The sequence below is a fragment of the Hippopotamus amphibius genome, chromosome 17 (assembly GCF_030028045.1).
Source record: "Hippopotamus amphibius kiboko isolate mHipAmp2 chromosome 17, mHipAmp2.hap2, whole genome shotgun sequence".
NCBI lineage: Eukaryota > Metazoa > Chordata > Mammalia > Artiodactyla > Hippopotamidae > Hippopotamus > Hippopotamus amphibius.
This window is the reverse complement of record NC_080202.1, coordinates 35776580-35803601: the sequence shown is the minus strand read 5'-3', so window position 1 is coordinate 35803601 and position 27022 is coordinate 35776580. Positions and strand designations below refer to the sequence as shown.

The 27022-nt window shown below is 55.6% G+C and overlaps 1 protein-coding gene and 1 pseudogene across 1 annotated transcript; both read right to left on the bottom strand.

Annotated features, from left to right (window-relative positions):
- Positions 1–174: 174 nt before the first annotated feature.
- PPP1R9B (protein phosphatase 1 regulatory subunit 9B) lies at positions 175–15967 on the bottom strand. Its single transcript, XM_057714243.1, has 10 exons — positions 14062–15967; positions 10084–10216; positions 8672–8792; positions 6665–6769; positions 5490–5625; positions 4768–4920; positions 4604–4657; positions 1871–2100; positions 1438–1534; positions 175–1290 (listed from the first exon to the last, which is right to left on the bottom strand). Exons 1-10 carry the CDS (start codon positions 15436–15438, stop codon positions 1237–1239), a joined length of 2460 nt encoding a protein of 819 aa, XP_057570226.1. The 5' UTR covers positions 15439–15967; the 3' UTR covers positions 175–1236.
- Positions 15968–24406: 8439 nt separating this feature from the next.
- LOC130839569 (40S ribosomal protein S17-like) lies at positions 24407–24805 on the bottom strand (annotated as a pseudogene).
- Between the last annotated feature and the right edge of the window lie 2217 nt (positions 24806–27022).

The window sequence follows — 27022 nt, the reverse complement described above, 5'->3', positions numbered from 1 at the left end:
CCAAAATGGATGGAACAGGGTTTTTTTTTTTTTAAAAAAGAACAAAAACCCAGGCTGAGGCAGGGACATGAAGAAGAGGTAAACTGAGAGATGTAATATGAAAGGGGAGGGGACCTGGGGGGGGGGGGCGTCTCACTTCCCTTGGTCCAAGCCCCAATTTGGGGTTAACGTGGGGAAACGGAGTTGATTTCACTTAGAAAGCAGGCTGCCAGCAGGGCAGCCCTGGTCTCCAAAAAGATGAAAAGTAGTAAAATTTTGCCCTCCAGTCAAAACATCAGAACACTGTGGGTGTGGGTGGGGTAAGGCTGAATCTCTGCGATGTTAGTACAAGGCTTCCAGGTGTGGCCTGGGTAGGGCAGGACAGGGCCTGGCTTTCCAGTGAGAAATGTTCCCCTTGCCGAAAACCAGGCCCCCTAAGCGGACCTCCTCTCCTCCCTCTCATTCCCAGGCTTGGCCAGGAAAGCCGGACCCCAAAGAGGCCACAGAACAGTTCCAGGAAGAGGTTATGGCTATTTGGCACCTGGGGGAGGGCAGGCACAAGGAGAAATTGAGGGCTGCTGCCCCAGGAAAAGGGGGAGCTGGACACCAGGGGTCCTGGGCTCTCCCCTTTTCATGAAGGACACACGGGAAATCAGTGCAGGGCCAGGCCCAGCCTCCAGGCTCAGGGTGGACTCTATCCCTCCTGGGAGGGCGGACAGGGATGGGAGGAGAGGTATGGAGGCAACCCCTCCCAGCAGGAGGGTCAGAATGCAACAGAACAGCACGCTGATGGGGGAGGGGGGAAGGGTCAAGAAGGTGGAGTCTCCAGTCAAGAGGCCCAGGGGCCACCGAGGAGCCCCATGAGCGGGGAGCAGCCTCCAGGTGGTGAGATGCTGGGAGAGCCCCCAGCCCCTTTCCAGTCCAGAGACAAAGGCTGGAGGTTGTAAAGTCTGGCAGTTTGGTCTGCAGGTCCTTGTGTCCATCCACCACCCAGGTCAGCCCTTGGCATCCCACGGCCTCTGTGCCTCAGCCCACAGGCAAGGAGGCCATCCTTCCAGCCACCTGTCTGCCCGGGCCACCTTAAGGGGGCCTGTGATGTGGGCCCTCTGGTCCCTGAAGCTGGGGGAGGGGGGTGGAGGGGTGGGGGAGTCGGGGCACCTGTCCCCAGGCTGGTAGGGGCGGGGTGAAGTATTGAGGACAGGGAAGGGAGGACAATGGGAGGAGATTAATTACTGTCCGGTCAAGGAATGATTCCTGTTAAGTAGAATTGGAATTCCTCAGTGTTTGCAGGTTTCCTTCCAGTTCCGAGATCTGAAAACCAAAGGGGAGAGGGCGTCAGGCCTGGGCACCAGGCATGGGCCCCGCCCCTGTGCCCTCCTGGAGGGGACATGACCCTGAGCTCCCAGACAGCAGCATGACTCCTCTCTCCTCCTGCCCCTAGGGCACCCCTGGGCCTACCTTGTCCAGGAGCTTGTCCATCTCTTCCTTCCTCGCCAGCTCTGACTCCTCTAGAACCCGGCGCTGTGCCGTCTCCTTTTTCAGGAACTCAATCTCCCTGGGATCAGTGGGAGACAGACAGTGGGTGAGGGTGTGTGGTCTGGCTTCCATCTGGAGAGTCTCAGGGTCCTCAGCCCTGTCCTCGGCTCTGCCTGGGCAGCGCCTGCCCGCTCGCTGTTCTCAGGTCGGGAGGTCCCAGGTCTCCCCAAAGCCTCTGGGGCCTGGATTATTGGCGCTAGCAGTCATTACAACCCCAGGCACCCCCACCACAGGGCCCTCCAACTTCTGAGCTCCTTGCCTCCCTCCTTGGTTGGGGTGTGGAGGGAGTGCCCCCACAGGCCTCTCAGTCCTCCCTAGGCCCAGGACTCCCAGCCCGCAGGCCCCAGCCACGTACTTCTGCTGATAGTCCTTGATGAGGCGCTTGGCCTTGCTGTACTTGCGCTCCAGGGCCTGGTACTGGGCCTGGGTCTCCCGCAGGTGCTCGTCCACAGCCTGGCACAGGCTCTGGGCCTCGCCCCAGTAGCCCTCCAGTTTTTCCATGCGCTCCTTGTTCTCCTCCACACTCTGCTCCAGCTGGGCCTTCTCCACCCGCCACCGCCCCTTCTCCTGCTCCAGGCTCTGCAGCTGAGAGAGAGGAACAGCCCTGGGTTGGTGGGGGCCAGAGTCTCTGCAGATATGGAGCCCACTGTCCCCCAACTACAGACTCTCCTTGGCTGAGCCTGAGAACCAAACGCTGGAGAGGGAGGAGGTGGGACCCCAGCCTCAGCCTTCCCGGCCAGGGGCCCTGACACGTGCCACACTCCCAGAAGGCAGGACGCCCAGGTTTGTCACTGATTAGCTCGATGACGTGGGGTAAGGCCACTTCTGTCTTAAGCCTTAGTCCTCCCATTTGTAGAGTGGGAGTGATTCCTGCCTTGCCAAGTTCACAAAGGCTGCAGTGAGATGCTAGATGTAAAAGAACAGGGCAGGGGAGGGTCACCATTGCCCTCTATGCCCTCTCTGCAGCCCTGGCTTCTGTGGCTTCCTTAAGAGTCCTGGCTCCACTCCCAGCTCCCTGGCCAGCCCAGTGCACACCTCCCAGCCCCCACAGCCCAGTCCTGGGGCCTCTGTTCTCTCTGTGCTCACCTTCTTCACCACCTCTGTGCACTGAGCCCTGAGCCTCCAGCCCAGCTTCACTCCCAGCTCCTCAGAGGCACCCTGCCCCAAACCTGGCCCCACCCACATAAACCTATTCCTTTTTCTGACTAGCCCACCTTCGTCCACAGGTGCCGTCATCTCACTGCCACCCCAGTGCTCAGCTTCAAGCCCCCGCCTGCCCCTCCAACCTTGTTGCCTGCAAACACCCCTTGCTCCCTGTGTCCCAGCCACGCAGGCCTTCCTGCACATCCTCAGACCTGCCACATTCCCTCTTGCTGCAGGGCCTTTGCCTTGCTGTTCTCTGTGCCTGGAATGCCCCCATCTACCCTCCCACTGCCTCATCATTTTCCACTAGCTCACCCTTAGGCTCTCTGCTCAGTGCATCACTTCCCAGAAATCTGCTGTGATTCCCTCAGACAGCACGGCCCACACACAGCCCCGCTGCATCAGGCTCTGCCGGCTCTAGGGGCTCAGCGGCCCTGTCCTCTCCTACAGAGCCCGTGTCGGCTTCTGTGATACAGATGTCGGTGTGCAGACTAAACGGCGCAAGCGCAAGGATCAAACATGCTTTTGCCCGTCACAGGGACTAGATGGTGCTGGGCACCTAGAAGGCGCCCAGCAGCTCCTCCCCTTCATGCTCTGATCTACCCAGGAACACGGCCTGTCACCTGGACCTGGAGAATGCAACTCGAATCCACCCTTCCTCTCCATACTCTCTGCCTGTGCCCTGGGCAGCCCTGCCCACCCCTGCCAGGGCACCACCCGGGCCTCTACTTGGTTCGCTGGCCTCCAAGCCCTGCTCACCCTCATGCCCCCCACTTTGTCAGCAGTGACCTTCCCCCTCACAGCACCATACGGCCACAGGATCAAGGACTAAGAGTCCTTAGTGGGGAGTCAGGACACTGCAAGCGCAGCCCACCTGGCAGTCCAGCGCTGTCTCCCACTTCTCCCCCACAGGAATGGCTGCCACAGCCAGTGGGCCTCCTTCCAAAGCCAGCCTCCAAGCTCATGCTTGTCTCCTGCCAGGAATGCCCTTCCTCTGCCTCATCTAAACCCTGCCCTCCCCATAGGGCTCAGCTTCACACTCTCCTCTCTCCGGGTGGGCTGGTCTAAACCCACACATGGGTGCACACACGCAGGTACCGGGGTGCACCGTGTCTGCACAGCCCGTGTGCCCCTGCCTCTCCCCGCCACACGGGAAGCCCCAAGGGAGCTGGGACCCAGTACAGGCCGCGTATCGGACATCTGCGTATCTGTGCCTGTGAGGGTGCTGGCACCCAGTGTGCTTTGTGGGCGTCTGTACATGGCACTTAGTGTGTGTCTGCAGGTGGGCACCATCTGGTAGCATGAGCATCTCTGTGAGAATGCGCACGTCCCGTGACACTCTTCTTGTGTCTCACAGCAGACAGATACAGCAGCAGACGGACACAGAGGTCCTGCCATGGGAAGCACGGGTCCATTGTCCTCATGTCATGTCTGTGCAGAGTGGGTGTCTCTAGGTGTCTGGGTGAGTGGATCTGTGGGTACCATGTGCCTGGGGCAGGGCTGGTGTGTGGATCTCTAGGTGGTTTACATTCACCGCTGGGCTTGTACGTAGAGGACACGTGTGGGACTGTTTGAACGTGAAGATATCCACATTCAGCTATTAGAGTGCTGACAGCTGATAGCTCAACTTTTTATTGAGCGCCTGTTATGTCTCAGATGCTGTACTAAGGACTTTACACGTATTATTCTAGTTTACCCTCACAATGATCCTATGGTGTTGGCACTATTATCAACCCATCTTATGGGTAAGGAGAATGAGGCCCAGAGCATCAAGTGAGTGGTGGAGAGATGGGTCCAGAGTTTGAGCACTTAACACGACTCTCCCTCACCTCAGAGCAGCCTGTTCTCTCTGCACCTGTGGGTGGTGGGCAAGGCTTGGTGTGTGCAGGTATGAGGGTGGGGGGTTGTCCCCCCAGCCCCCACCCCCACTCCCCGCCATTCTTACCTTCCTTTTCAGCTGCTGGATCTCTGCCTCAGTCACTGCATGCTTGATCTGAAGCTGTGGGGGCAGAGGCGCAGACACTCAGCTCTGGCTGGGGTAGGCAGCGCTGCAGGGCTGGATACTAGCCTGCCCTTGCCTTCCACCAGCCCAGGGACCCCTCCGCCCACCTCCTTGAACTTGTGCACAAGCTTCTCAGGCTCCATGTCCACAGGGGACAAGGCGTCCTCGTTCTCTGCCAGCTCGAACACCTCGATGGCCATCTCGCCGCCTGGGAACGTGGGGCTCAGCTCCTCGTCCTCGTCAGTGGCATATTCTCCCGTCTGTGAGGGAGACAGGAGGCTGTGCACCCTGCCCACCCCAGCCTCTCTCAGCCCTGGCGGCTAGGGCTCAGACCTGCAGCAGTCTGCCCATGTCAGGCTGGAGGCGGTCCAGCGGTGTGGCTCACGCCTCCCCCAGCAGCCTGGGGGCCACAGCAGGGGCATGGTTTGTGTCTACCCCCAACAACCCGGAGAGTCCCCTGAAGGCAGGACTAATTCCCCTGTAAGACTGAGACCCCTGGAGAAACAGCCTCTGCTTTCCGCCCTGAGGTCTGGGGCTGAGTCCTTCCTCAGACGAGCGTCCCCTCAGAGTGGGGGCTCTTAGAGGGTATGTTTTCCTTGCAGGACCAGGAAGGCTTTATGAAAACAGAGGGTGTGACTCTCCCATCAGACTAGAGGTTCTTTCAGGGCAACGTCTGCATCGCCTCCCTTAGATTGGGGGCTCCCCCAGGACAGGAGTGTTGCTCTGCTGTTCTTCACAAGGCCTGGAAAGTGGCAGAGGCAGAGGACGGCTGTAATACTCCATCAAGCCACCAGAGGGCAATGACGCTGCCAGGCAGGCAGAGTCCTACCTCCTCGTCGTCCTCCCCGTACTGGGCGTATCTCTGCTCCATCATCTCCCGCTGCCATCGCTCCTGTTCCAGGGTCTGCTGAATTAGCTGGGCCACCTCACTCTGCTCACCGGGCCGCTCCCGGCCAATCATAAATCTGCAGAGGCACCAGCATCATCCCCTTTGTCTCTGTCCTTAGCCGGAAAGTGCCACTACCCTCCCAGCCGGCAGGCCCGCCTCCACACCCAGCTCCTCCCAGGGGAGGTGAAATGAGAGGACTGAGTCCAGAGACTGCACAGTGTTAATAATGGATGGGGGAGCCGGGGGCCCTTACTGGGTTTCCTTCCCAGGAGAAGCAGAGGCCCATCAGCCCTCCTGGCCAGTTTGGGAGGAAGGGACATGTCTGTCAAACTTTGGGCTGGGCTGCAGGGGACAGGAGTTCAGAAGGTGCCAGGGCAGGAGCTCTTCCCCCACCACAAGGGAGAAAATGAGGCAGGGGACTGGCGAAGCTGACCCTGGGTCTGCAGCCGGGTGTCTTGTGTGCGCTCCAAGGCCCTGAGCTTCAGGAAGGGGTGGGACGATGGCAACTGGAGATTAGGATGGAGAGGAAACAGTGGAACTTCCAGGCACCGGCCCCTCCTCTCCGTGGCCACCCACATCCTGTTTCTCTACCACCCTTTCCTGGGGGCAGTGCTCCTCTTGGAGGGGGCAGGGAGTGGTCCCTGAACGTTCTGCCAGAGGAACACAGGGAGCTTTCTAACCCAACCCACCTAACTGACAGACCCAGGGAGGAGAGTCCTCATAGGACTACAGAAGGCTAGAGAGGAGGGAGGGATAAACCCTAGTTTGGATGGCATTCTCCCTGCACATCTTGGATCTTCAATGAATGAGTCAGGACAGGCAGGGTGAAAGGGGAATAAGCCCAAGAGGCCAGCCTGGAGGGGTGGCAGGCAATGCGCCTTGAAGCCTCAGTGCTGGTGGCTAGCAGCAGTCAGGGGCTAGAGATGTGGAGGCGGACAGGGCATGGGAAATGCACACGGCAGTTCCTTCTCGCAGGGTGGCAGTAGAAACTTCTGTATAAGTTGGGCCACCAAGAGTCTTAACTGGGTGCGGGCAGGTGGGCAAAGTGGCCAGATGAGGGCTAAGCCTCCTGTGTGCTCCCACTCCCCGACCGCCCCCACCCTCCCAGGCCTCACCGCACACGGCCCTTGGTGTTCCGGAGCACAGAGGCTGCAAAACTCTGGGTCACTCCCACCAGACTCGTTCCATCCACTTCCACCAGGAGGTCGTTCACCTGGATCCTAGGGGAGAAGACATTGGTTAGGGGGTCACGAGGGGAACTGTGGAGCTGGGGTAGACATGGCCCCCCTCCCATCAGTAACTCAACGCTCAGTCCCCACAGGGACCTGGTACTTTGTCTACCTGCATAAGATGCATGAGGCCGGAGGATCAGGTATCAACCAGGCCCATGGGCAGTGAGACCTAGGTGAGCACACCAGACACAGGCATCCAGGACCAGAATGGCAGCAAGCACACTTGCCGTGACGAATCACATGCTAGTCCCCTCCTCCATCACACCTGACAGACCAGTGTGACATCCACAGAAGTTCATCACGGCCACACACACCAGCAAGGGCCTGCAGCACACACCTGATACACAACCCTCTTACACACCCATTTCCACACAGACCTGAGTCCGCAGATTTCCTCCAAATACCTGAGACCCATGTTCACACACAGTCCCACAGGGTCAACCCGCCAACCCCCAGCCAAGCAGGTACATCGTCCCCAACACAGTCCAGCTGTGGCGCTGGAAGCCCTTATCCTCCACACAGGAAGGAGAGAGATGGGGGTGGTCCGGACGGGCCACCTATGGGGATGAACGCGTGGGAGGGACCCTCAGCCACCTCCTTCTTCCACTCTCACCTCCCCCAGAGCACCAGGCCTCCCTGCAGGGCTCCCACAGGGAAATGGAGGAAATGGCCTATTGTAAACAGCTCACCCCCACACGCCCCATGAGGGGACACTCTCACATGCACACACACTCCCCAGTCAGCCAATAAGTGACCACGGGAAAGGCTCTGGAAGGTTCAAATGCAGAGCAAAGTGAAACAGCAGGGATGGTCCCCTTCCTTTTCTCTGACCCCTCAACCCCAGCCTGCCATGCCACCTGGGCTGCAGCAGACAGAAGCTCCCTGAATGAGGCAGCCCACCCCTAGCAGCGTGACCCCCACCCTGACAGGGACACCCACTCGCCTCTGTCACATCGAGGGATCTGGGCTTACGAGGTACCCTAAGGTACCCCTGATACCCACCTTTAACGTACAACAACCCAGGGGTGCCCTACAGCTGTTCCCACTCCCCCTCTGCCATCCACACAGAGTCAGGAGGCTCCAGAGGGGTCACCGGGCCGCCCAGAACTCCAGGGGCTCTTCCACGAGCCCTCTGACCCACAGAATTCACACCCTCCAGCCGCAGAGGCCACACATAGGCACACAGGCGAGCAGCAGCCTCCTCCCCAGCACGCCCCCAGCGGCTCTTCTAGCCTCACCCCGTACCTGATCCCTTGTGGTCTCTAGCTCCAGCCATGCCTGTCTGCTTTTGGTGCCTCGCCTAGAATGCCTTGCACACCCCCTCCCTCAGCTTAGCGAACGCCTGCTCACGCTTCAGGTCTCAACTCCAACATCACTTCCTCCAGGAAGACTTCCCTAATACCCAGAGAGGTCAAGCCCTCCTGTTTTAGGCTTCGGCGGCACCCTGGATTTTTCTCCATTTCACCATTTTCTGTGTATCCACCTGAATGTCCATCTGCCTCACTACACTACATGCTTCCTGAGGGCAAGGCCCTCATCACTGACTCCCCAGGGCCTGGCACCAGCCCTACAACAGTGTCAAGGACTCAATGTTTGCTAAACCAAAAAAAAAAAAAAAAAGCTCGTATGTACCCTACTAGGCACAGAGCCTCCATACCTGTGCTCTCCACACCATGACCCAACATACACTCAAAACCAGGACATACAACACCTACACATACCCCCTAGTGTGCAAGTGCCATGAGAGCCAGCGTTTCATCCGTTTTGTTCACTGCACCCCCGGGGCCTGGACCAGCACCTGGCACAGCAGTGCTCCATGAGCGTCTGAGCCCCACACAGGCAGTGGCCCGCCCCACAGACGATGGCTGATCAGGGAGGGGGAGGTGGTACCTGCCGTCCCGATGGGCTGCACCACCCTCAGTCACAGTCTTGACGAAGATGCCCAGCTTCTCCAGGCCCATGTCTGCTCCGGCCCCCATGCCAATGATGCTGATGCCCAGGCCCTCAGAGTCTGTGAAGCAGAGGGTGATGAGAAGCCAGCAGGGGGATGGGATGAGGAGGTCCAGCCTGGGGCTTGCAGGGGACAGCGTGAGAGACCCCCCTTCCCCAACCCTCACACTGAGGCACAGCCTCACCTCAAGCAGCAGTCTCCACGTGGGGATGTCCCACACCTGGGGAAGGAACATGGGTCTCTCCACCCCCCCTTTGCCAAGCCAACTACGATGCTCTTGGGTCACGGCCTGCCCTCTGGCCCATCCGGAGAAGGTGCTGAGGGGGTACTATCTGTACGCAGATGAAGGTGCGTGGTGGCCACAGGGACAGGTGGGGAGAACCACAATGGGGTGGGTCTTCCCTCTCCCTAAGCAGTCTCATCCCTGCTCACAGCCTCAGTGACACAAGACCTCCTGCTTTTCTCCTGAGACCCTCTCCTCGCTCCACAGCTACCCCTGCCTGTCTCACGGGCCTCTGACATCCAAACTCATGATCTTCCCCTACAAACAGGCTTTTCCCGTCTGCCACTCCTTCATGGGGCCTGGGCGCCACCTGGATTCCTCCCTCCCGCTCATAGCCTCCGTGGAAGCCAAGTAACCACCTAATCCTGCTGATCCCACCCCCCAAGAATCTCACAAGTTCACCCACTTCCTGGACGGCCACCACCTGGTCCACACCGCAGCGGCCCCTCTCCATCTACTTATAAACCCTTCACCCCACAGCACAGCCTGGTGTGGTCCCTCTAGAATACCTTTCCCACGCCTTGCAAGGCTTCCAGTCCATCTGAGAAAAAAGTGGTCTACAAGGCCTTGTATGCACACCAAACAAGTGTGGTGTGCAAATGCCCGGTTCCCCCAGCCTCCGAACCCACCAGGTCTCTCCTCCCTCTGGCACGCTCCCCTGATCGCCTCTTCAGAGCTCAACTCAAGCATCACTTCCTTGGGGATCCCCCCAAGTCTGGTCAGGTCTCCTGTTAAATGCTGTTATAGCGGCCCCTCCCTTCTTTTCTCAGCCCCCTCACTGTGCATGAAGATATAGTTAGATGACGCCACTCCACCCACGCCTGCCCCCTGCCCCACCATCACTCTCCCGTCACGGTTCGGCCGACAAAGCCCAGGACCCAGCCCACAGTGCTCCCCGTGCAGCATGACAGGGGTGGCGGTGGTGGTGGGAACTTGGGCTGGGCTGAGTCCGCTGCGGGGCGCTGGCAGAGGCCATTAAGAAAGAGAAGCAGAACATCCCTGTGTAAGCCCCTGAGGGTCCAAGACGGAAGCCGGCACAAGGGAGGAGGCCCAGGCGGCCTGGCTCACCCTTCTCCAGCTCCACAGGGAACAGCTCCAACCTCTCCACCCGCTTCTCCAGCTCGTACTCAGCGGAGGCTGCCATGGGGTCCACGTCCTCGTTGCGACGATCGTAATCCTCATTGGAGTAGGTGCTGAACACCTGGGGAGGAGGCCACTTGTCAGAGGGGCCCACAGGAGGGCACGGGCTAAACTGGTGAGAGGCGGCTGAAAGGACAGGCCGTGCCACCCACCGTGCTCCCCTCCTGCCACAGGCCTCACCCACCCCCAGACAGGTCCGGGTGAGGCCTCCCCCAGCCCGGGATGACCCCAGCTCAGAGTGGGGGCCCTTCTAGCTCCGGAGCTGTGGGGCAAGAGAGGAAGGGACCCAGCCTTGTCCCATCCATACCGTTACTCTCTCCTGCAGCCCTGACCACACAAGCACGCCAGCTGGAGTAGGAAAAGAAGGTCAGTGCCGGAGAAACTGTCACACTCAAGAATCCAGGTCCCCGAGTCAGAGAGAGATTGACAGACAGCCCCTGTCCCAGACAGAGGCGAGGGTGGACATGAACACCCACAGCAGGAGAGAGGAAGGAACAGGCTGAGTAGAAGAGGGAAAGAGCAGGAGGCGAGAAAGAGTGGAGATGCTAGAGGATGCCAGATTGGGGGGGCGGGGGGCGGGGCGTGTGATGCAGGGGGCGGGGCAGGGAAGCAAGAGAGGTAGAAAGAGGCAGGGGGCACCCAGGACCCAGCTGACCTGAACTTGAAGTGGAGGCCAGGGTGGAGGAGGGAGGCAGGAAGGACCACCTCTAACCCCATGGAGAAAGGGCAGGCCCTCCTCCTGAGGAGCCCCTATGGCCTTGTCCACACGGCCAGGCCTCAGTCTCCCTCTAGAACCACAGCTCTCTGAGGTATGCACCTTATCTCCAGGGTACTAGGAGGCCTGGGCAGAGATCCTGGGACCAGTGCCCTGCAGAGAGCAAGGAGCAGGGAGGTGGCAGCTCTGACACTGTCCACAGCGAACCCGGCCTTACTGTCTCTCAGCAGAAAGGGGAATACCCTAGCCTGTCCCTCCTCCAAAGAGAAGAGAAGGTAGGACAAGGGCTCTGCAGGAGTACCCAATTCTGGGCCCAGGCAGGGTGCCCCTAGTGGGAGCTTAATGAGCACCATTTGGGGTACCATGACGTGTTCCTGTTCACCGCCTGCAGCGACAGGTTGGCACCACTTGGAGCCAAGCGGGGGCGACAAAGGGTGGCGGCAGCTCTACCAGAGAGCTGGGCCTGAGGCCTGAGCAGCTGGAGTGGGGCACCGGTCTCCCCCGAGGCCCCTGCCAGGGCCCCCCTCCTCCAGGAGCAGGCCCCACAGGCACCCAGGCCAGCAGCAGCGCTCTCGTGTCCCAGCCTTGGTTTGGTATCACCCCCTCAAGACTCACTGCTCCCACAACAGTGCTCCTAGCTGGGGGTTTATGTGGTCACTTAACTTACTGCCCTCAATTTCACAGCATCAGAGAAAGTTGAGTGCAAACCCTTAAAGCTCCTCGTCCCCTGTGCAGTGGTCAGACTGCCCCCCTGACATCTGGCCAGCGGCCCCAAGCTCCTGGGAGGGATGGGCCACCTTGTCCACACATAGTGCAAGATGCCCGGTCCGCTGCCCAAGGTCATGGGGGTTAGCCCGTAGCAGAGCAGGATGAGACGGGTCACCGAGACTTTGTCCCCACTGCACATACGCCCCAGGCCCTGGGACAGGAGCTGGCATGTGCCTAGACCCGGCAAACTGGCTTTAGCCCACTTCTGCATCCCAAGTGCCTTGACCCTTACCCTCTAGTCCAGCAGAGAGGGTCCCTTCATCCCTCAGTCTATGTGGTGGCCTAGGTCCACCAAACCCCTCCCCTCCATGCATAAGCACACGCAATTACACACACACACACACCCCCGTGACCTCCAAAACACCCTCACAGCCTGTCCTGGGCTTTGCCCTCCCCTCTTTTCTCAGCCTAGCAAATCCTGCCCCCTGCAGGAAACCCAGGCCTCGGTCTCAGAGGCCCCAGACCACCACTCACGCAGCCCACCACCACGTGCCCAGCCTAGCCGAGGGCCCTGGACCCAGTGCCCCCTCTCCAGGTGACAACGTGGAGTTGAGCTCTCTGTCCTCGGCAGAAGCCTCCATAAAGGCAACAACTGGGTCATCTGAGGGACACAGGCCCTGGACTTAGTATCAATGCAGGGGTGGGGGCAGAGGGAGGGAGAACCAGGGTGGGGAGGAGGAAATTCCCAGCGAGGTCAAAAGTCAGACACACAAAGGCGGCACCACACACCTGAGGCCCCCACACACAGGCAAGCAACAGTCACCAGGGAATCAGAGAGCACTGCTCCAAATCGTGCTATTTTTTACCCAAAAATCAGGGTAAGGTGTCAAATATAGACAGTCAGAGGCCCAGGATTAAAAGATCAAACTTCACCTGAGCGGATCAGACAGCTCAGAGAACTGCCAGTGGTGGTGGGGGTCCTGACCCCCTCAGTGGTCCCCACCTCCATCCTCAGTGTCCCAATAAACACCCCACCATCTTCAATTCTCTCTCTCCAGGATCCCAGCACCTTCAGAAGAGGCGAGGGGAGGGGAAAGGGCTTGTGAGGGGACAGCCTGGGGGAAGGGGCTGGCCTGGGCAAGGAGTAGCACTCTCCAGGCCCCCTGGGGTGGGACGTGGGAGAGGAACAGACGTGAAGATGCTGGGGCAGATCACAGGAAACTTCAGGGTCCAGGAGTTACAGAAACTTCACATCCAACAGATGAGGGCTGGACTGGGGAGAGGCGAAGACTGGACTTTCCTTGGCCTGGACACCCGCATCAAGCAGACTTGGAGTGAGGCACAGCCGAGCCCGGGGTGGTGAGAAAGAGCCTTTAGGCTGAATGTGCCAGCCCAGAATGGAGGGTAGTAGGAAGGGAGTGGGGGCTGGGGTTCTTAATTCTCCCAGGGATCGCACCATCAACATTCTCCTGAGGATCTCAGGGCACTGGCACAACCCACAAACAAATCACCAGCAGTGGGTGTGTGTGTGCGTGTGCATGCGTGCAACTGAGCTCCCCCCAAAAGAGGCAGCTCCCAAACCTCTTTCAAGGCCCCCAGAGAATAAGGCAAGAGCGCCTGGGGCCTGCCAAGGCCAAGAGCAAAAGCAGGAGGCTGCTGCCAGGCACCTGGGGGTTTCCCAGCCCCACTGCCTTCTCCATACCCTGCTGAAGGCCTCGCCTCCTCAAAAACCACAGAAAGTGCCTGATTGCTGTGGAATCCTGTAACCCCACCTCAGGAGCTGGCCCAGCCCAGACCCCAGGGAACAGGGCCCCCAGTCACATGGCCCCAGCTCAGCTCAACCTCACAGACCTGCTTCCCTCTTTCACTTCTGCAAAGTTGGGGTGAAGGCTACAGATAGTTTGGAGGAAGGGCTGCGGTCCCCTGCACCTTCCTTTTGGGAAGTTCCCGGCTCCTCGGGCCCCTATGCAGCTCTGGCGCAGGGGGCAGGCAGGGGTGTTTCTAAGCTCCCCAGTCCCCTCCAGCCCAGAGTGGAGCAAGGACCAGAGTGGGGAGGCTCTCCTGAGGGGACACACACACACACACACACACACACACACACACACACACACACACCCCCTTCCCACCACCCAAACCCAGGCCTCCAGCAGCCTCTGGAGAGAGACTGTCTGGGAAAGGAAGGGAAAGCAGGTGTCCCAGGACCCGCCCGAGGAAGGGCGGGTGCGCCCCAGGGCTGGGCGGGGCAGCGGGCAGAGGAACCTGAGGGCAGGTCGGGGCGGGCCACCCCGTCTCAGGCCTAAAAATCTTCTCCTTCTGACAAACAGCTGGAAGTCCCCCACGCCCCCCTCAGGGTGGTAACTTCTGGGAAGGGGGCTGGGTGACAGGGCTGAGTCAGCCTGCCAAACCCGGCTGGCTGGCGAGGCGGGGGCGACTGCGTGCACGTGGCAGGGGCGGCGCGGGGGCGGGGAGGGGGGCTCACTTACTTGGATGGGCGCCGTGCTGAAATGGATCTTGCGGCTCGGGGCTGGGTCCTCTTCCTCCGAGAGCCCCGGGATCTCCACGCACCCCGACTCGGGCTCGTAGGGGGGCTCCCCTTCCTCCTCGTCTTCGTCGTCGTCCTCCTCCAGGGCACTGCCCCCAGAGTCCTCCCCCAGCCCACTGTAGGCGCTCACGTCCACCAAGTCCGCCTCCGAGAAGTCCTCCTTCTTGGACTCGTCCACCTCCTCGGGGGCCACGTCCGGAACCCGGCCATTGCCCACCCCTCTCTCAGGCACCGCCACGGTCACGGTCGCCGCCGCCGCCTCCTCCTCGGGGGCCGCCTGGGCCTTCTGCTCCTCGGGCGCGGGGCTGGCGGCGGTGGCCAAGGCGCTGCCATTCTCCAGGGCCGCGTGGACAGTCACCTCCGCCTGGATCACCTCCGCGGGCGCCGCCTCGGCCTCCGACTCCCCGCTCTCCTCCACCTCCACCGGCTTAATCTTGCGCACCTCCCGAGGCTTGGGGGGCGGCCGGGCGGGGGCCACCCGGTGCTGCGGGTGCTGCTGCCCCCCGGGGCCGCGCTCCTTCTCGGCTGGGGCATCCCCCGACGGGGCGGGAGGCGGCGGGGGCGGCTGAAACACCCGGGACCGCTTGCTGATCAGCTTCGAGTTGACCTGGGGAGCCCCGGCGGCCGCGGCCCTGGGCAGCCCGGGCCCGCGGTGGAGGCCGGTCCTCGAGTCGGCCTTCTCAAAGACAGCGCTGAGCTGGCTGACCGTCGGCGACACGGCGTCGGCGTCCAGCTTGTCCAGCGCCTCGGTGCTGCCGTTGAAGCGCACCACGACGTCCAGCTTCCGGTCCTGCAGGCCGGCGCGCTCCTGTCTCAGCAGCCGCCGCGCCGCGGCCTCCTTGTCGCCGCCCGCGGCCGCCGGGACGCTCCGTTCGAAGAGCTTCCGCGTCTCCTGCAGCCGGGACGGCGGGTGCGGCGGCGGCGCGGGCTGCGCGGAGGGCGCGGGCTTGGAGTCGAAGCGGCTCACGCGCTCCGACACGCTGGTGCCCAGCTTCAGCAGGGCGCTGTGGTCCACGTTCTCGTTCAGGCTGCTGGCCCGCGGCAGCGACAGGCGCACGCCGCGCTCGGGCGCCCGCAGGGCCTCGCTGGGGCCCGCGCCGCCGCCCGCCTCGCCCGCCGTCGTGCCCATCTGCAGGAACATACTTTTGATGCGGTGGACGTTGGAGCCATATTTCTTGTGGTGGGCCGCCTTGGGTGCCTCGTCGGGCCCGGGCGCGTCGGGCGGCTTCAGAGCCTGGATGCCCGCCTCGTAGGCGCTGCGGTGCGGGGAGGCGCTCCGGAGGGGACCCCCGGGCCCCCGCGGCTCCGTCTTCATCATAGTGGGGGGAGCAGGGTTCTCATCCCCACGCTTCCCGCTCCCCCCTTCCAACAGGCGGCTGGCCAAGTCGGGACCACCGCCCCCTCCCCCAGAGAAAAGGAACCCCGAAAGGCCTTTTTAAGCCTCCCCCCAAAACCAAGCTGCCCAAAACAATTAACCTCGCTTTAAAAAAAGGGGGGGGGGGTGGAATCTCTGAGCGTCCTGTGTGGGTCGCCTCCCCCAGTCAAGCTGCCAAAGACAGCCAGCCCCTCTGCCAAAGCCCGAGAGGCCTGGTACGGTCACCCCCACCCAAATTAGAAAAGCGACGGCCGGGGCCGGTGGGACCGCGCGCCCTGCCCGCGAAGCAGCAGCGGAGGCGCCGGTTCACATCGTCCGAGGCGGCTGTCAGCGGGGCTGCTAGCCCCGGCACCCCCCACCCCGGCCGGGGGCCTTGGCTCTCGGGGGGCCCGGCACCCGGGCGCCCATGGTTGCTCGGCCGGCCCGGGCCGCTCCGCCGCCGCGCTACCCTCCCTCCCTCCCTCCCCCCCGCGCCCCGAGCCTCGGTCTTTCTCTGGCTCTGCCGGAGCGGCGGCAGCCGGAGACCAAGCGGCTGCCCTTCTCGCCGCCGCCGCTGGGGGACTGGCACCTCTGGGTCCTAAAGGGATCGGATTTCCGGGGCCGGAGCCTGTGAGCCCTCCCCTTCCCCTCCACCCGATTGTATTCCCCTCCCCTGCCCGTCCCTCGCCACCGCGTTCCACCGACCCCAGACGCCGGCCAGTCCTCTTCAACCTTTCCATCCCAACCTCTGACTGTGGCTTTTCACAACCTGCATAACCGCACCCCCACTACATACTGGGGGTCAATCCAACCACTGTGGTCTCAGTGTGGCCCTCCTCTACCCCAGGTGTGGAGTGGGGATAGTGGGGAGTGGCAAAGGATCGTTTCCTTCAAGGTTCTTGGCGCTCCCTAGTACAGTTCACTTTGAAAATCTTAAAAATTCAGATTTCTGAATTATCCTTCAACCTTTGTGAAGCAGAATCTCAGAGGCTGGCCCTGGAATCTGCATCTTAACAATTTCCCACAGGGAACCTTTTGCACCCTTTAAAACGTGAAACCTTAGCCCAGCGTTGCTGGCCTTGTGCCGGAGGAGGAAGGGGAAGGGAGAAAGCAGATGGTCCTCATCACCTAGGTGGCAGCCCAAAGCTGGCTTTTGCCCTCTGGAATTCTGAAGAAGGTGTCCTGTCACCTACCTGCACTGCACCCAGGCTGGAAAGGAGGGGGCGGAATCCCTGTCTTCCTGGCCCTGCTAGGGCACTCCTGCCTCTCAAACAGGAAGAAGGAGTTTTGGAGGAGGAATTCTGGAGTCCTGGGTCCAGAGTTTCACCAGCGAGAGCTCTTGCTTGTATCTCTGATCTGAAGGAATCTAGTCACTGTGTGCAAGTGTGTGTAGGGAAGGAGGGGAAAGGGTGGCAGTTACCTACATGTCCCCTGTGCTGGCAGCTGTTCTGATGCTCCCCCAACCCCCACATACACAACAAGGGGCCTGGGGTGGCCCTCTACCCTTCCCCAGCTGCCGGGGCCTGGAAGTGAAGGGCCACCCGGTAGACCATGACAGATCCAGATCATTCACTCCACAGATCCCAGAAAATGATGAACATTGTGGACCCTAGGACCCAGAGAACAACTCAGGCACAAAGCCTCCCCCCACTCCCAGCTGCTTCCTGCATCTCAGGCCTTCCTGCAGCTTCTGCCTCCTCCCCCGCCCTCTTCCCTTCCATCCTCTTCCTCTTCTTCCAAATCTCTCACTACCCGCCCCCCCTTGCCTAGAAGGGCTGTGGAAAGGAATCCTCTCACCCCTCCACTGTTGGGATGTGTGTGGGTTTTGTGGGATATAAACTGGTTAGCACGTGCAAAGGAGCATGGGGGATGGGGTGTGGGAAGCCGCCTGGGAACCCTGAATATTGGGACAGGGAGGGGCCAGGAATCACAGGACTGGATCTTGAGGCTGGCAATCCTGAGGCTAAGGGAGAGGGAAGATTTGGATTCTGAGCAGGAGCTTTGGGACTTGGGTTTCCGAGCTCAAGTCTGGGACTTGAACCTTCCCACCCACAGCACCCCCCCTCCCCAGCCTCACTATGGAAGTTGGATGAGACAGAAGTCTCACCTAGTTGGGGGGTTGGGCAGTGTCCTCAGAAGCTCTTATGTGGATTGGGAGAGGGCGCAGGCCCCAGGGTGTTCTGCCCAAAATCTCCCACACCCTTTGGTGAGTCATTCTAACTGGTCCTAGCCCAAGGGGTCTGTGCCCACGCTTCTGGCCAGGTGAGGAAGCCAGCTTCTAAAGATGGGAGGAGGAGCTGAGAACCAGCTGTCAGGCCCAGTGGACACCCCCCACCCCGACCCCCAACAACATCTCCAGCAGCAGCTTCGAGTGAACTAGAATTATTGGCATGCTTGACTTCCAAGAGTGAACCCCTTTTAAGTACTTTGGGATGCAGGAAGGTTGGAGCCAGCCCAGAGCTTGGATGACTGAGGCTAATGAGTGGGATCATTATTTCCTGGGCTCCCAGTTAGACACCCACTAGCCAGGATTCCCCAAGAAGCTTTTATGGAGCAATGAGAGCTTTACCAACTCACCCCTTCCCTGGGGTCGGGCACCCTGCCGGCTGGCCAGTGAGAGGGGTGGGGAATGGCATGTTATCTTCTCCACCCGGTCCCTGCCTGCCTGAGGCAGTAATCACACCTGCCGGGGTCGGGTGAGGAGGACGGTTACTTTGGGGAGGGTTACGCCCAAACTGAAAGGTTTGAACCTAATTTTCACTCCTCAGGCTGCGATCCTCAGATCCTCACTTATCTCCCAGGTTCTTTCCCTCTCCTTTATCCTTTATGGAGTTGCCTGATGGTCTTTGAATGGAAGTTATTTCCTTACCTCTGACGTGGAATAGAGTGGTTCCCAAAACTGGCCCAGGAGCCAGGCTGCCAGAGTTCAAATCCTGGAGCCACCACGTACTAGCTGTGTGACCTTGGACAAATCACTTAGCCTTTCTGTGCCCTGAAAGGGTAAACTGAGGTGAAAGTGGATGAAACACAGAAGATAGGCTGTGTGTCTTTCCCAGTTTTTGCTAAAAAGTCTGGAGGCTTCTAAGGGAGAGAGAATCTGCCCCCAACCTTCTTCCAGATAAAGTCCCTCCCTGTTTTGCCACCTACCCTAGAATCTGCTCTAAGTCTGTTCCTTGAGGCTTGCTAGTTTTAAACACCAGGTGTTAACTGCAAAGATGGGTGATGAAGGCAGGGAGAGACCTGATTTGCGATAAATCCTAAACTCTTAGTGCCCTGGGCTCACATCTGGGCTGGGCGCCAAGACTGCCTTCTCTTCCCGGCCCTGGGGCCTTGAGACTCAGCCTTGGAAAGTGGTGTTTCCGTGGCTAGAGTCATCTGAGCAAAGGCTGGCCTAGACCCTGCTCTTTGGTCATTTTGTGGTGAGCCAGTGGCCCCTGCCCCAATCTCTCTCCTTCATCTGTCCTCCTCTGCCAGGGTCTCGGACTAATTGGAAGATGCTGGAAATGCTTGCCTCTTGTTTTACATACAGGAGAGCTCAAATCCAGGATGTCAGTGTTGAAGGGTCTTTAGTGGCCCTTAGCTGACCCCTTCCCAGGGGGAATGATGAAGGCTGAGACATGAAGTGGGAAGTGACTCACCAATTTTGGAGGTAAGGGACCAGAATTCACAAGGTCTGAATTGAGCCCTGGCTCCACCCATTTGCTGAGTGACCTTGAGCTAGTCATTTCCACTCCCTAAGCCTCAATTTCCTCACATTGCTCAAATCTGAATGTCTGAGTGTGTCTTCTGAGCATAGGCCATCCTGGTTATCCCTGATTCTAGAACAGAGCAGCACATGGACTTTGAAGGCAGACCATCTTTGTTAGAATCTCCAACCTGCCACTTCCCAGTTAAGGGCCTTCAACAAATTTCATCTGTGAAAATGGAGATAATAGACCAACCTCATAGTGTTGTGAGGATTAAATACATTTAGAACAGCTCCTGACACAAAGTAGGAGCTTGGTGTGCTGGCTGTTTTTGCTTACATGCATATCTGAACATGTACGGGTGTGTGTGCACACGTGTACATGCATGGGGAGGTGTGCCTGAAACTGGGCATCAGTATTTGCATCTCTACGTGTATCTTCATTGGACTGTGGGGCCTCTCATTGCCTTTTAAGGTCTACTATGCGAAATTCTGAGATGTAAGCACCCCTGCCATCAGCTCCTTCAGATCTTTTGGGATCAACCCTGGAGTGAAGGTGACTTTCTTTCTCTACCTCCCAAAGGATTTTTCATTCCTGCTTCCTTGTGTCTCAGGTCCCCCAGTTCCCCTGCAGAGAGAGTGCCCCTTAGGGTCCTCCCACAGCTGGGAGACTGCCTTGCCTGGGTCCATCTGCTCTGCCCTCCTTTCTTTCATTCACCTTCCATGCTTCGCTCTAGTGTCACTTAGAAAGTTCAGATACATCTTGGAGATTCACGAGGGAGACCAAGAAGGAGGAGTCAGGATGTAGATGTGTGTGTGTGTGTGTGTGTGTGTGTGTGTGTGTGTGTGTGTGTGTGTGTGTGTGTGTGTGTGCGTGTGTGTGTGTGTGTGTGTGTGTGTGTGCGTGCGCGCGCGCGCGTGCATGCTGGGGGCAGGGAAGGGGTAGGCTAGAGGAAAGATTTCTCCAAATCATCAGTTGCTGTAAAAGAAAGCCTATATTTAGCCAGACTTAGAGGGTCTGTAAATATGTATTGTGCAAAGCAGACAGCCATAGCCGTGGGAGCTCCAGAGATATGCAGGAAGGTCAAAGAAAAAAAAATAACAGGAAAGATTGAGCAATATTATTTTGTCATCAGCAGATTCGAAGAACTCTTTCTCCTCCCTGCTCCAACTGCTATTATTACACATTCCTGTGTTTTGATGTTGGTTTCTATTTTTCATCTGCTCTCTGGATCTGCAGTGGGTGCCTGGGGAAGAGCTCGGCTCTCAGAGTCCCATTCCCACCAGACTTTGCCTCACCTGCACAGGGTCAAGGGCGAGCGGATCCTGGCCCTGTCAGCTCCCCTCCCAACTGGCTCCACCAGCTCAGCCAGGCTTTATGTGCCTGGCGCAGGTATCCTCTGCAACAGCAGCCTTCAGGCTTCACATTCAACCCCTTGCACTTCAGGTGGCCTTGAGAGTGAGGGTCGGTGCGACAAATCTTGCCACTTCAGGGCAGTTCTACTTTAGAGAACTCTTCTTTCTGAGAGAGAGAGAGAGAGGGAAAAAAAATTTACACTTACTTTTTTACTTTTAGTTTGAAAAGTTTCTTTAAAAATAAGAAAAGTTCAGGGAATTCCCTGGCAGTCCAGTGGTTAGGACTTGGTGCTTTCACTGCCATGGGCCTAGGTTCAATCCCTGGTAGGGGCCAAAAAAAAAGAAAGAAAAGAAAAGTTCAGAGAATCATATAACAAACAGAATTTATAAATGCTATCAGAGACCTCCTTGGTTGTCCAGTGGTTAAGACTCTACACTCCCAATGCAGGAGACAAGGGTTCAATCCCTGGTTGGGAACTAAGATCCTGCATGCTGCACAGTGCAGCCAGGAAAAAAAAAATGCTATCATTGTGTCATTTTTGCTGCAGGTTCTTTCATATAAAAGAAACAGAACATGAGAGTTTGAGCTGAAGCCCCTTTTTCTTTCTCCCCAGTCCTGTTGCTCACCCTACCCACTCTCACAAATTTAGAATGCATCCTTTATAGCCCATAATTTCTAAATTACTATTTTTAATTGTTAGATATACATAACATAAAATGTACTGTGTTAACCATTTTAAGTGTACAGTTCATTGGCATCAAGTGCACTTGCATTGCTGTGCAACCAATCACCATTATCCATCTCCAGAACTTTTTCATCTTCCCAAACTGAAACCCCCTACCCACAAAACAATAACTCCCCAGCCGCCCCTCCCCCAGCCCCTGGCAACCACCATTCTACTTCCTGTCTCTGTGAATTTGACTACTCTAGGTACATCATATAAATGGAATCATACGGTATTTGTCCGTTTGTGACTGGCTTATTTTGAATAGCATAACGTCCTCAAGATTCACCCGTGTTATAACATATGTCAGAATTTCCTTCCCTTTTAAGTCTAGCCCATAATTTCATATTTTCCCTACACATTTAAGTATTTATAAAGCAACATATAGTAATGCTTTCTGTATTATTAAAATGTATATAATGACCATCATGCTGTGTGTGTCATTTTGTGTCTTTTTTTCACTTGAGGTATTTTCCACAGTGAAGCCACATTGATATGCGTGGATTTCATTCATTTTAACTTCTGTTTACTATTTCATCATATGAATAAGCCACACCTTATTCATCAGTTCCTCTACTGACAGCCTTTGAGCTGTTCATCTGTTTTGCTGTTATAAGCAGGGCTGCGATGAACACTCTTGTGCTTGTCTAAACCATCTCTGGAGTGTACACGTCGGAGTAGGAAGCCACGGTTGCAGGCACACTGTCACCTAAACTAGTACTGCTGAGCTGCTCTCTCAGCCAGTTTCTGCTCTTGCCACCAGTATTTGTACAAGATGTCCCATCTGACCACATCCTTGCCAACATCTGCTCTTGCTAGACTTTCTGTTTTTGCCAGGCTGATGGGTGTGAAGTGGTATCTCATTTGAATCTGCATTCCCTGCCTCTGAGGTGGAGCATCTTATCATGCTTATTGGCCATCTGGGTTTCCTCCAGGCAAACTGCTTACGTCCACATCCTTCGCTATCCAGTGCAGCTGTTGATACAAGTCATAGAAAGCCCAACAAGAAGTGGCTTAAGCAAAAAAGGGAATTTTATTATCTCACATAACAAGGAGTCCTAGGTTTGGTTCATTCAGAGCCTCGACTGTGACATCAAGGAAGAGGTGCTTTCCATCTTTCTATAAGACCCTCCTCATCACGGTGGTTAGCTTCCTAGACTGGCCCCTTCACGGTCCAAGATGGCTGCCTTGGCTCCTGCAGACAACAATGTCCAGAGGCAGACACTTCTCAGCGTCTTTTTCCTAGAGGCCCATAGGAGGTCTCCCTTCTGGTCTCAGTGGACAGAGCTACACACATGTCCACACCTGAAGCAATCGTTGACAAGAGGAACTGTATTATCATGCTCTGTTTAGGCCAATCCCTATTCACATAATGGGGATGCGGAAGGCCCAGCCTCATGCAAAGCCTAGACCCCTGATTTTTAAATCAGGATTCTATTAGCAAGGAATAAGGGAAAGAATGCCATTTGGGGTGGCACTCAAAAGTTCTGTGCTTGCTTTATTGATTTGTGGGTGGTCTTTATATATCCTGTATACTAAACTTTTATCTGCTTTATGCACTGCCAATATTTTGTCTTTTTTTTTTTTTTTAATTTATTGCCTGTGTTGGGTCTTTGTTGCTGAGTATGGGCTTTCTCTAGTTGTGACGAGCAGGCTTCTCAGTGCAGTGGCTTCTCTAGGTGTGGGGGGTTCAGTAGTTGTGGCACACAGACTTAGTGGCTCTGTGGCATGTGGGATCTTCCGGGACCAGGGATTGAACCTGTGTCCCCTGCGTTGGCAGGTGGATTCTCAACCACTGCACTATCAGGGAAGTCCCTATTTTGTCTTTTAATTTTGTTTATAACGTCATTTTCATAGAAGGAAGCTTTTTGTTTTTTGGTAATGTAATGAAATTGACCTTTTGTGAGTTGTCTCTCTCACCTAAGAAAACTTTTCCTACCCTGAGATCTCCTACATTTTCTTCTAATTATTTTAAAGTTTCGTTTTTCACTTTTAGGTCTTTAATCCATCTGGAATTCATATTTATGGATGAAAAGTCAATTGTCACAACACTTTATTGAACTGTCTGTTCTCTCTCACTGAGTTGCAATGCCACTGCCATCATAAATCACATTCCCACATATGCTTGGATCTGTTTCTGGGCACTCTATTCTATTGATCTCTTTGTCTAGCCCAGCACCAATACCACATTGTTTTAATTACTATCGCTTTCAAATAAGTCTTCGTTTCAGAATTGTCTAGTCTCTTCTTGGTCCTCTGCTCTTCCATATGAATTTTATTTTATTTATTTACTTCAATTTTTTAATTTTTAATTTATTTTATTTTATTTTATTTGGCTGCATTGGGTCTTCGTTGCTGTGTGCACACTTTCTCTAGTCATGGCAAGCGGGGGCTTCTCTTGTTGAGCACAGGCTCTAGGCATGTGGGCTTCAGTAGCTGCGGCACACGGGCTCAGTAGTTGTGGCTCACGGGCTTTAGAGCGCAGGCTCAGTAGTTGTGACCAAGGGGCTTTTTTGCTCCACAGCATATGGGAATCTTCCCGGACCAGGGATCAAACCCATGTCCCCTGAATTGGCAGGCGGATTCTTAACCACAGCACCACCAGGGAAGTCCCTCCCATATGAATTTTAGAATCAGTTTGCCTTGCTCTTTGAAAAATCCTGTTGGAATATTCAGCAGACTTGCACTAAATAGACATATTTTTATGGAGAGAACTGTCTTTGTGATATTGAGGCACCTCATCCCTAAACTTAATACATCTCTCCATCTCTCAGTTTATTCCTTTTATAGCCTATAGTTTTAATGGTTTTATAATCTATAGTTTTTCTTCACAAATATCTTTAAATATCTTTACTAACTTTTTTTCTGGGTTCTGTACAATTTTGATTTTATTGTGAATGATTTCTTTTTACAAAGATATTATAGTTTCTAACAAATTATTGCTCATGTATAGAAACACTTGAATTTTATATTTTATTTGTATTTAGATGTTAAACTTTGTCTAGCAACCTTGCTGATCTCTCTTAATAACTCTGAAAACATGCCTATGGAATCTCTTGTGATTTCTATATACTCTTACCATCTGCAAAAAAAAGAAACTTTTTTCTTTTTTTTTTTTTCCATATTGGTCCAAGGTTTAGGGTGAAAATATTACAGCACAGCAGAGTCAACAGGCTCCACGTGGTGTTTTGAAATTCATCCCAACTGTGGGCTGAGTGACCTGTAGGTTGAAGAGATTGCCAAAGTTCAAGAGTTTCAGCGTTTCCTTAGTGTCAGGATCTACTTCAAGGATCTCCTGATCCAGGACTGAGAACTCAGGCACATAATTATCTCTCTCTCTCCTCCTACAGCTTAATGGAGACACCTCTCACTGAGCCTCTCTGAATCTGCTTCATCAGATGTGTGACATAGCCTGCTTTCTCTTTGCGAAGCTTCTTACTGGGAATAATGGCTACCTCCTCACACAGGCGCTTGTTGGTACAGAATTCATTGCCCAGGTGCTTGCATTACTTCTCACTGATCACCTGGGCGCCTTCTGCACGGTTTTGGTGGGAACACGGCCCATTTTGGCAGGTCCTTGGTAAAAGAGTGAGATTTTGTTTCTTTTATTTCTTAAGTCTATCACTGAGTGGTGGCTTCTAAATCTGACCTCTCCCAGCTCTCATGCTGTGCCAGTGGGCTAGCCCTGGGCAGCTATTGCCTCGCACTGTCAGTTATAAATAAATAAAAGACCCCTTCCTTTCTCCAGAGCTTTACAGTTTACAGAGCACTTTCGCTTCCATTATCTCATGGATCCTATTGCCCCCACTTTACAGAAAGGGAAGGGCTGTAATCTCCAAGTCCAGAGATCAGGCTGTGCGGAATACTGTGCTGTGGGACCTCAGACAGTCCCTCTCCTTCCGTGTTTCTCCTCTAATCTAAGAAGTTTGGCCAGGGATGGTCTCCTGGCATTCTCAGACTCATGCTTGATAGCTTTGGGCAGCCACGAGGCTCAAGGAGCCCCTTTGAAGACTGAAGTTCACCGATAAGACAGGAGGGGGGAGGATTCTGGGTACACTTAGGTCCCCAGGCTGGTGCCCCCAAACGTCGTGGGGGTAGGGAAAAATGGAAATGTCCTTTCAAGTCGGAGAAATGCTACAGATGATGCGGAGGGTGGGAAAGAGGGCATTGTGTGCAGGCCCCTGCCTCCACGCGAGTTCTCCTCCCTGTTTGGAAGAACATCTTCTGGACCCGGAAGGGGAGGACGAGGAAGGGCTAGAGGCCGTGAATCCCCTCTTCCGTAGCCCCCTCTAGCCGCCGCGCTCAAAAAAGCACCTCTGACGCGTATTCCTAGCCCGGGGCGGGGCGCTCTGTAGCCATTCCGACTGGCCACCCGGCTCGGGCCCACCATTGCGCATGCGCAGGTCCCGGCTGGAGCCGGCGAACGCGCCCTCTTGTGGCAGACTGACAGATCGCACCCTTTGTTGTAGCGCTGCGGGCGGCGAAGAGGATGCAGGAGAAATACGTGGGTGGAGTCTGGGAGGCAGATGCGACAGTCAGATCACAATGACGAGAATCCCTTTCCTTTGTCCCTCATGACAACATCTAACCCTCCGTTTTAGATGCAGATGAAGAAAATATGGCTCTCAGAGATGAAGAGACAGGTTCATAGAGACGGAAGTGGAATGAGAGTTGGGGAGATGATATATTATTCAATCAATGATTCATTTATTCAGTAAACGTTCATTGAGTTGGGGAGAGACAGGAACAAAGGACCAAAGGGATTAAACTGAGACACTGACGGGCCAAGATGGGGCGGAAGGCTGAGGAGACAGGTGTGGAAGGCAAAGCAGCAGAGACAGAGAATCAGCTAGCTGAGGTCAGGGTTGGGGTAGCAGGAGTAAAGCAGAGGCATGGGAACCTGGGCTGGGCTTTTGGAGACAAGGCTGAGAGAGACCCAGATGCAGAACTTACCCTCCAGTTCTCCCAGATGGATGCTCCAGCTGGATAGGACCAAATCAGGAGCTCAAAATGGGCTCCTCTGACTACCTATGAAGTGGTCTTGCTGAAGAAAGTGGAACCTACACCTGATCAGGACTCTCAACCCAACTACAATTTACAAGAAATAACAATATCCAGGAAATACAATTTACAAGAAGCGCAGAGGTCCAAGGAATATGTTAAAGAACACAGTAGAGATGCAGTCAGCAAAATCCAGACTGGGAAACCACGCAGCAAATGACCTGATTACCCCAAGGGGAGAGAGACAGTTAGTTGGAGGGGGAACCCAAAGATTTAAGGAGATTTCAAAGAGACTTATCAAAGCTGTTGCAATGTGTGCATCTTATTTGGATCCTGATTCAAACAAATACGTTGTAAAAAAAAAAAAAAGGCATATGTGAGAAATTGGATATTAGATCTGATATTAAGGAATTATCATTAACCTTAAGGTAAAATAATGTGATTGGGTATATTAATTGTGATTATGTTTTTTAAAAGTCATTATCTTTCAAAGATTCACGCTGAAATATTGACAGAGGAAATGAAGTGAAAGGGTATAGATAAATGAGATCGGCCATGAGTTGATCATTGTTGAAGCTAGGTGATAGGTATATGAGGGTTCATCATATTATTCTGTATACTTTAGTTTCTTACTTTTATTTTTTTAAGATTTTTTAAAATTAATTAATTTATTTGCTGTGTTGGATCTTCGTTACTGCACATGGGCTTTCTCTAGTTGTGGAGAGCGGGGGCTACTCTTTGTTGCGGTGCACGGGCTTCTCATTGCTGCGGCCTCTCTTGT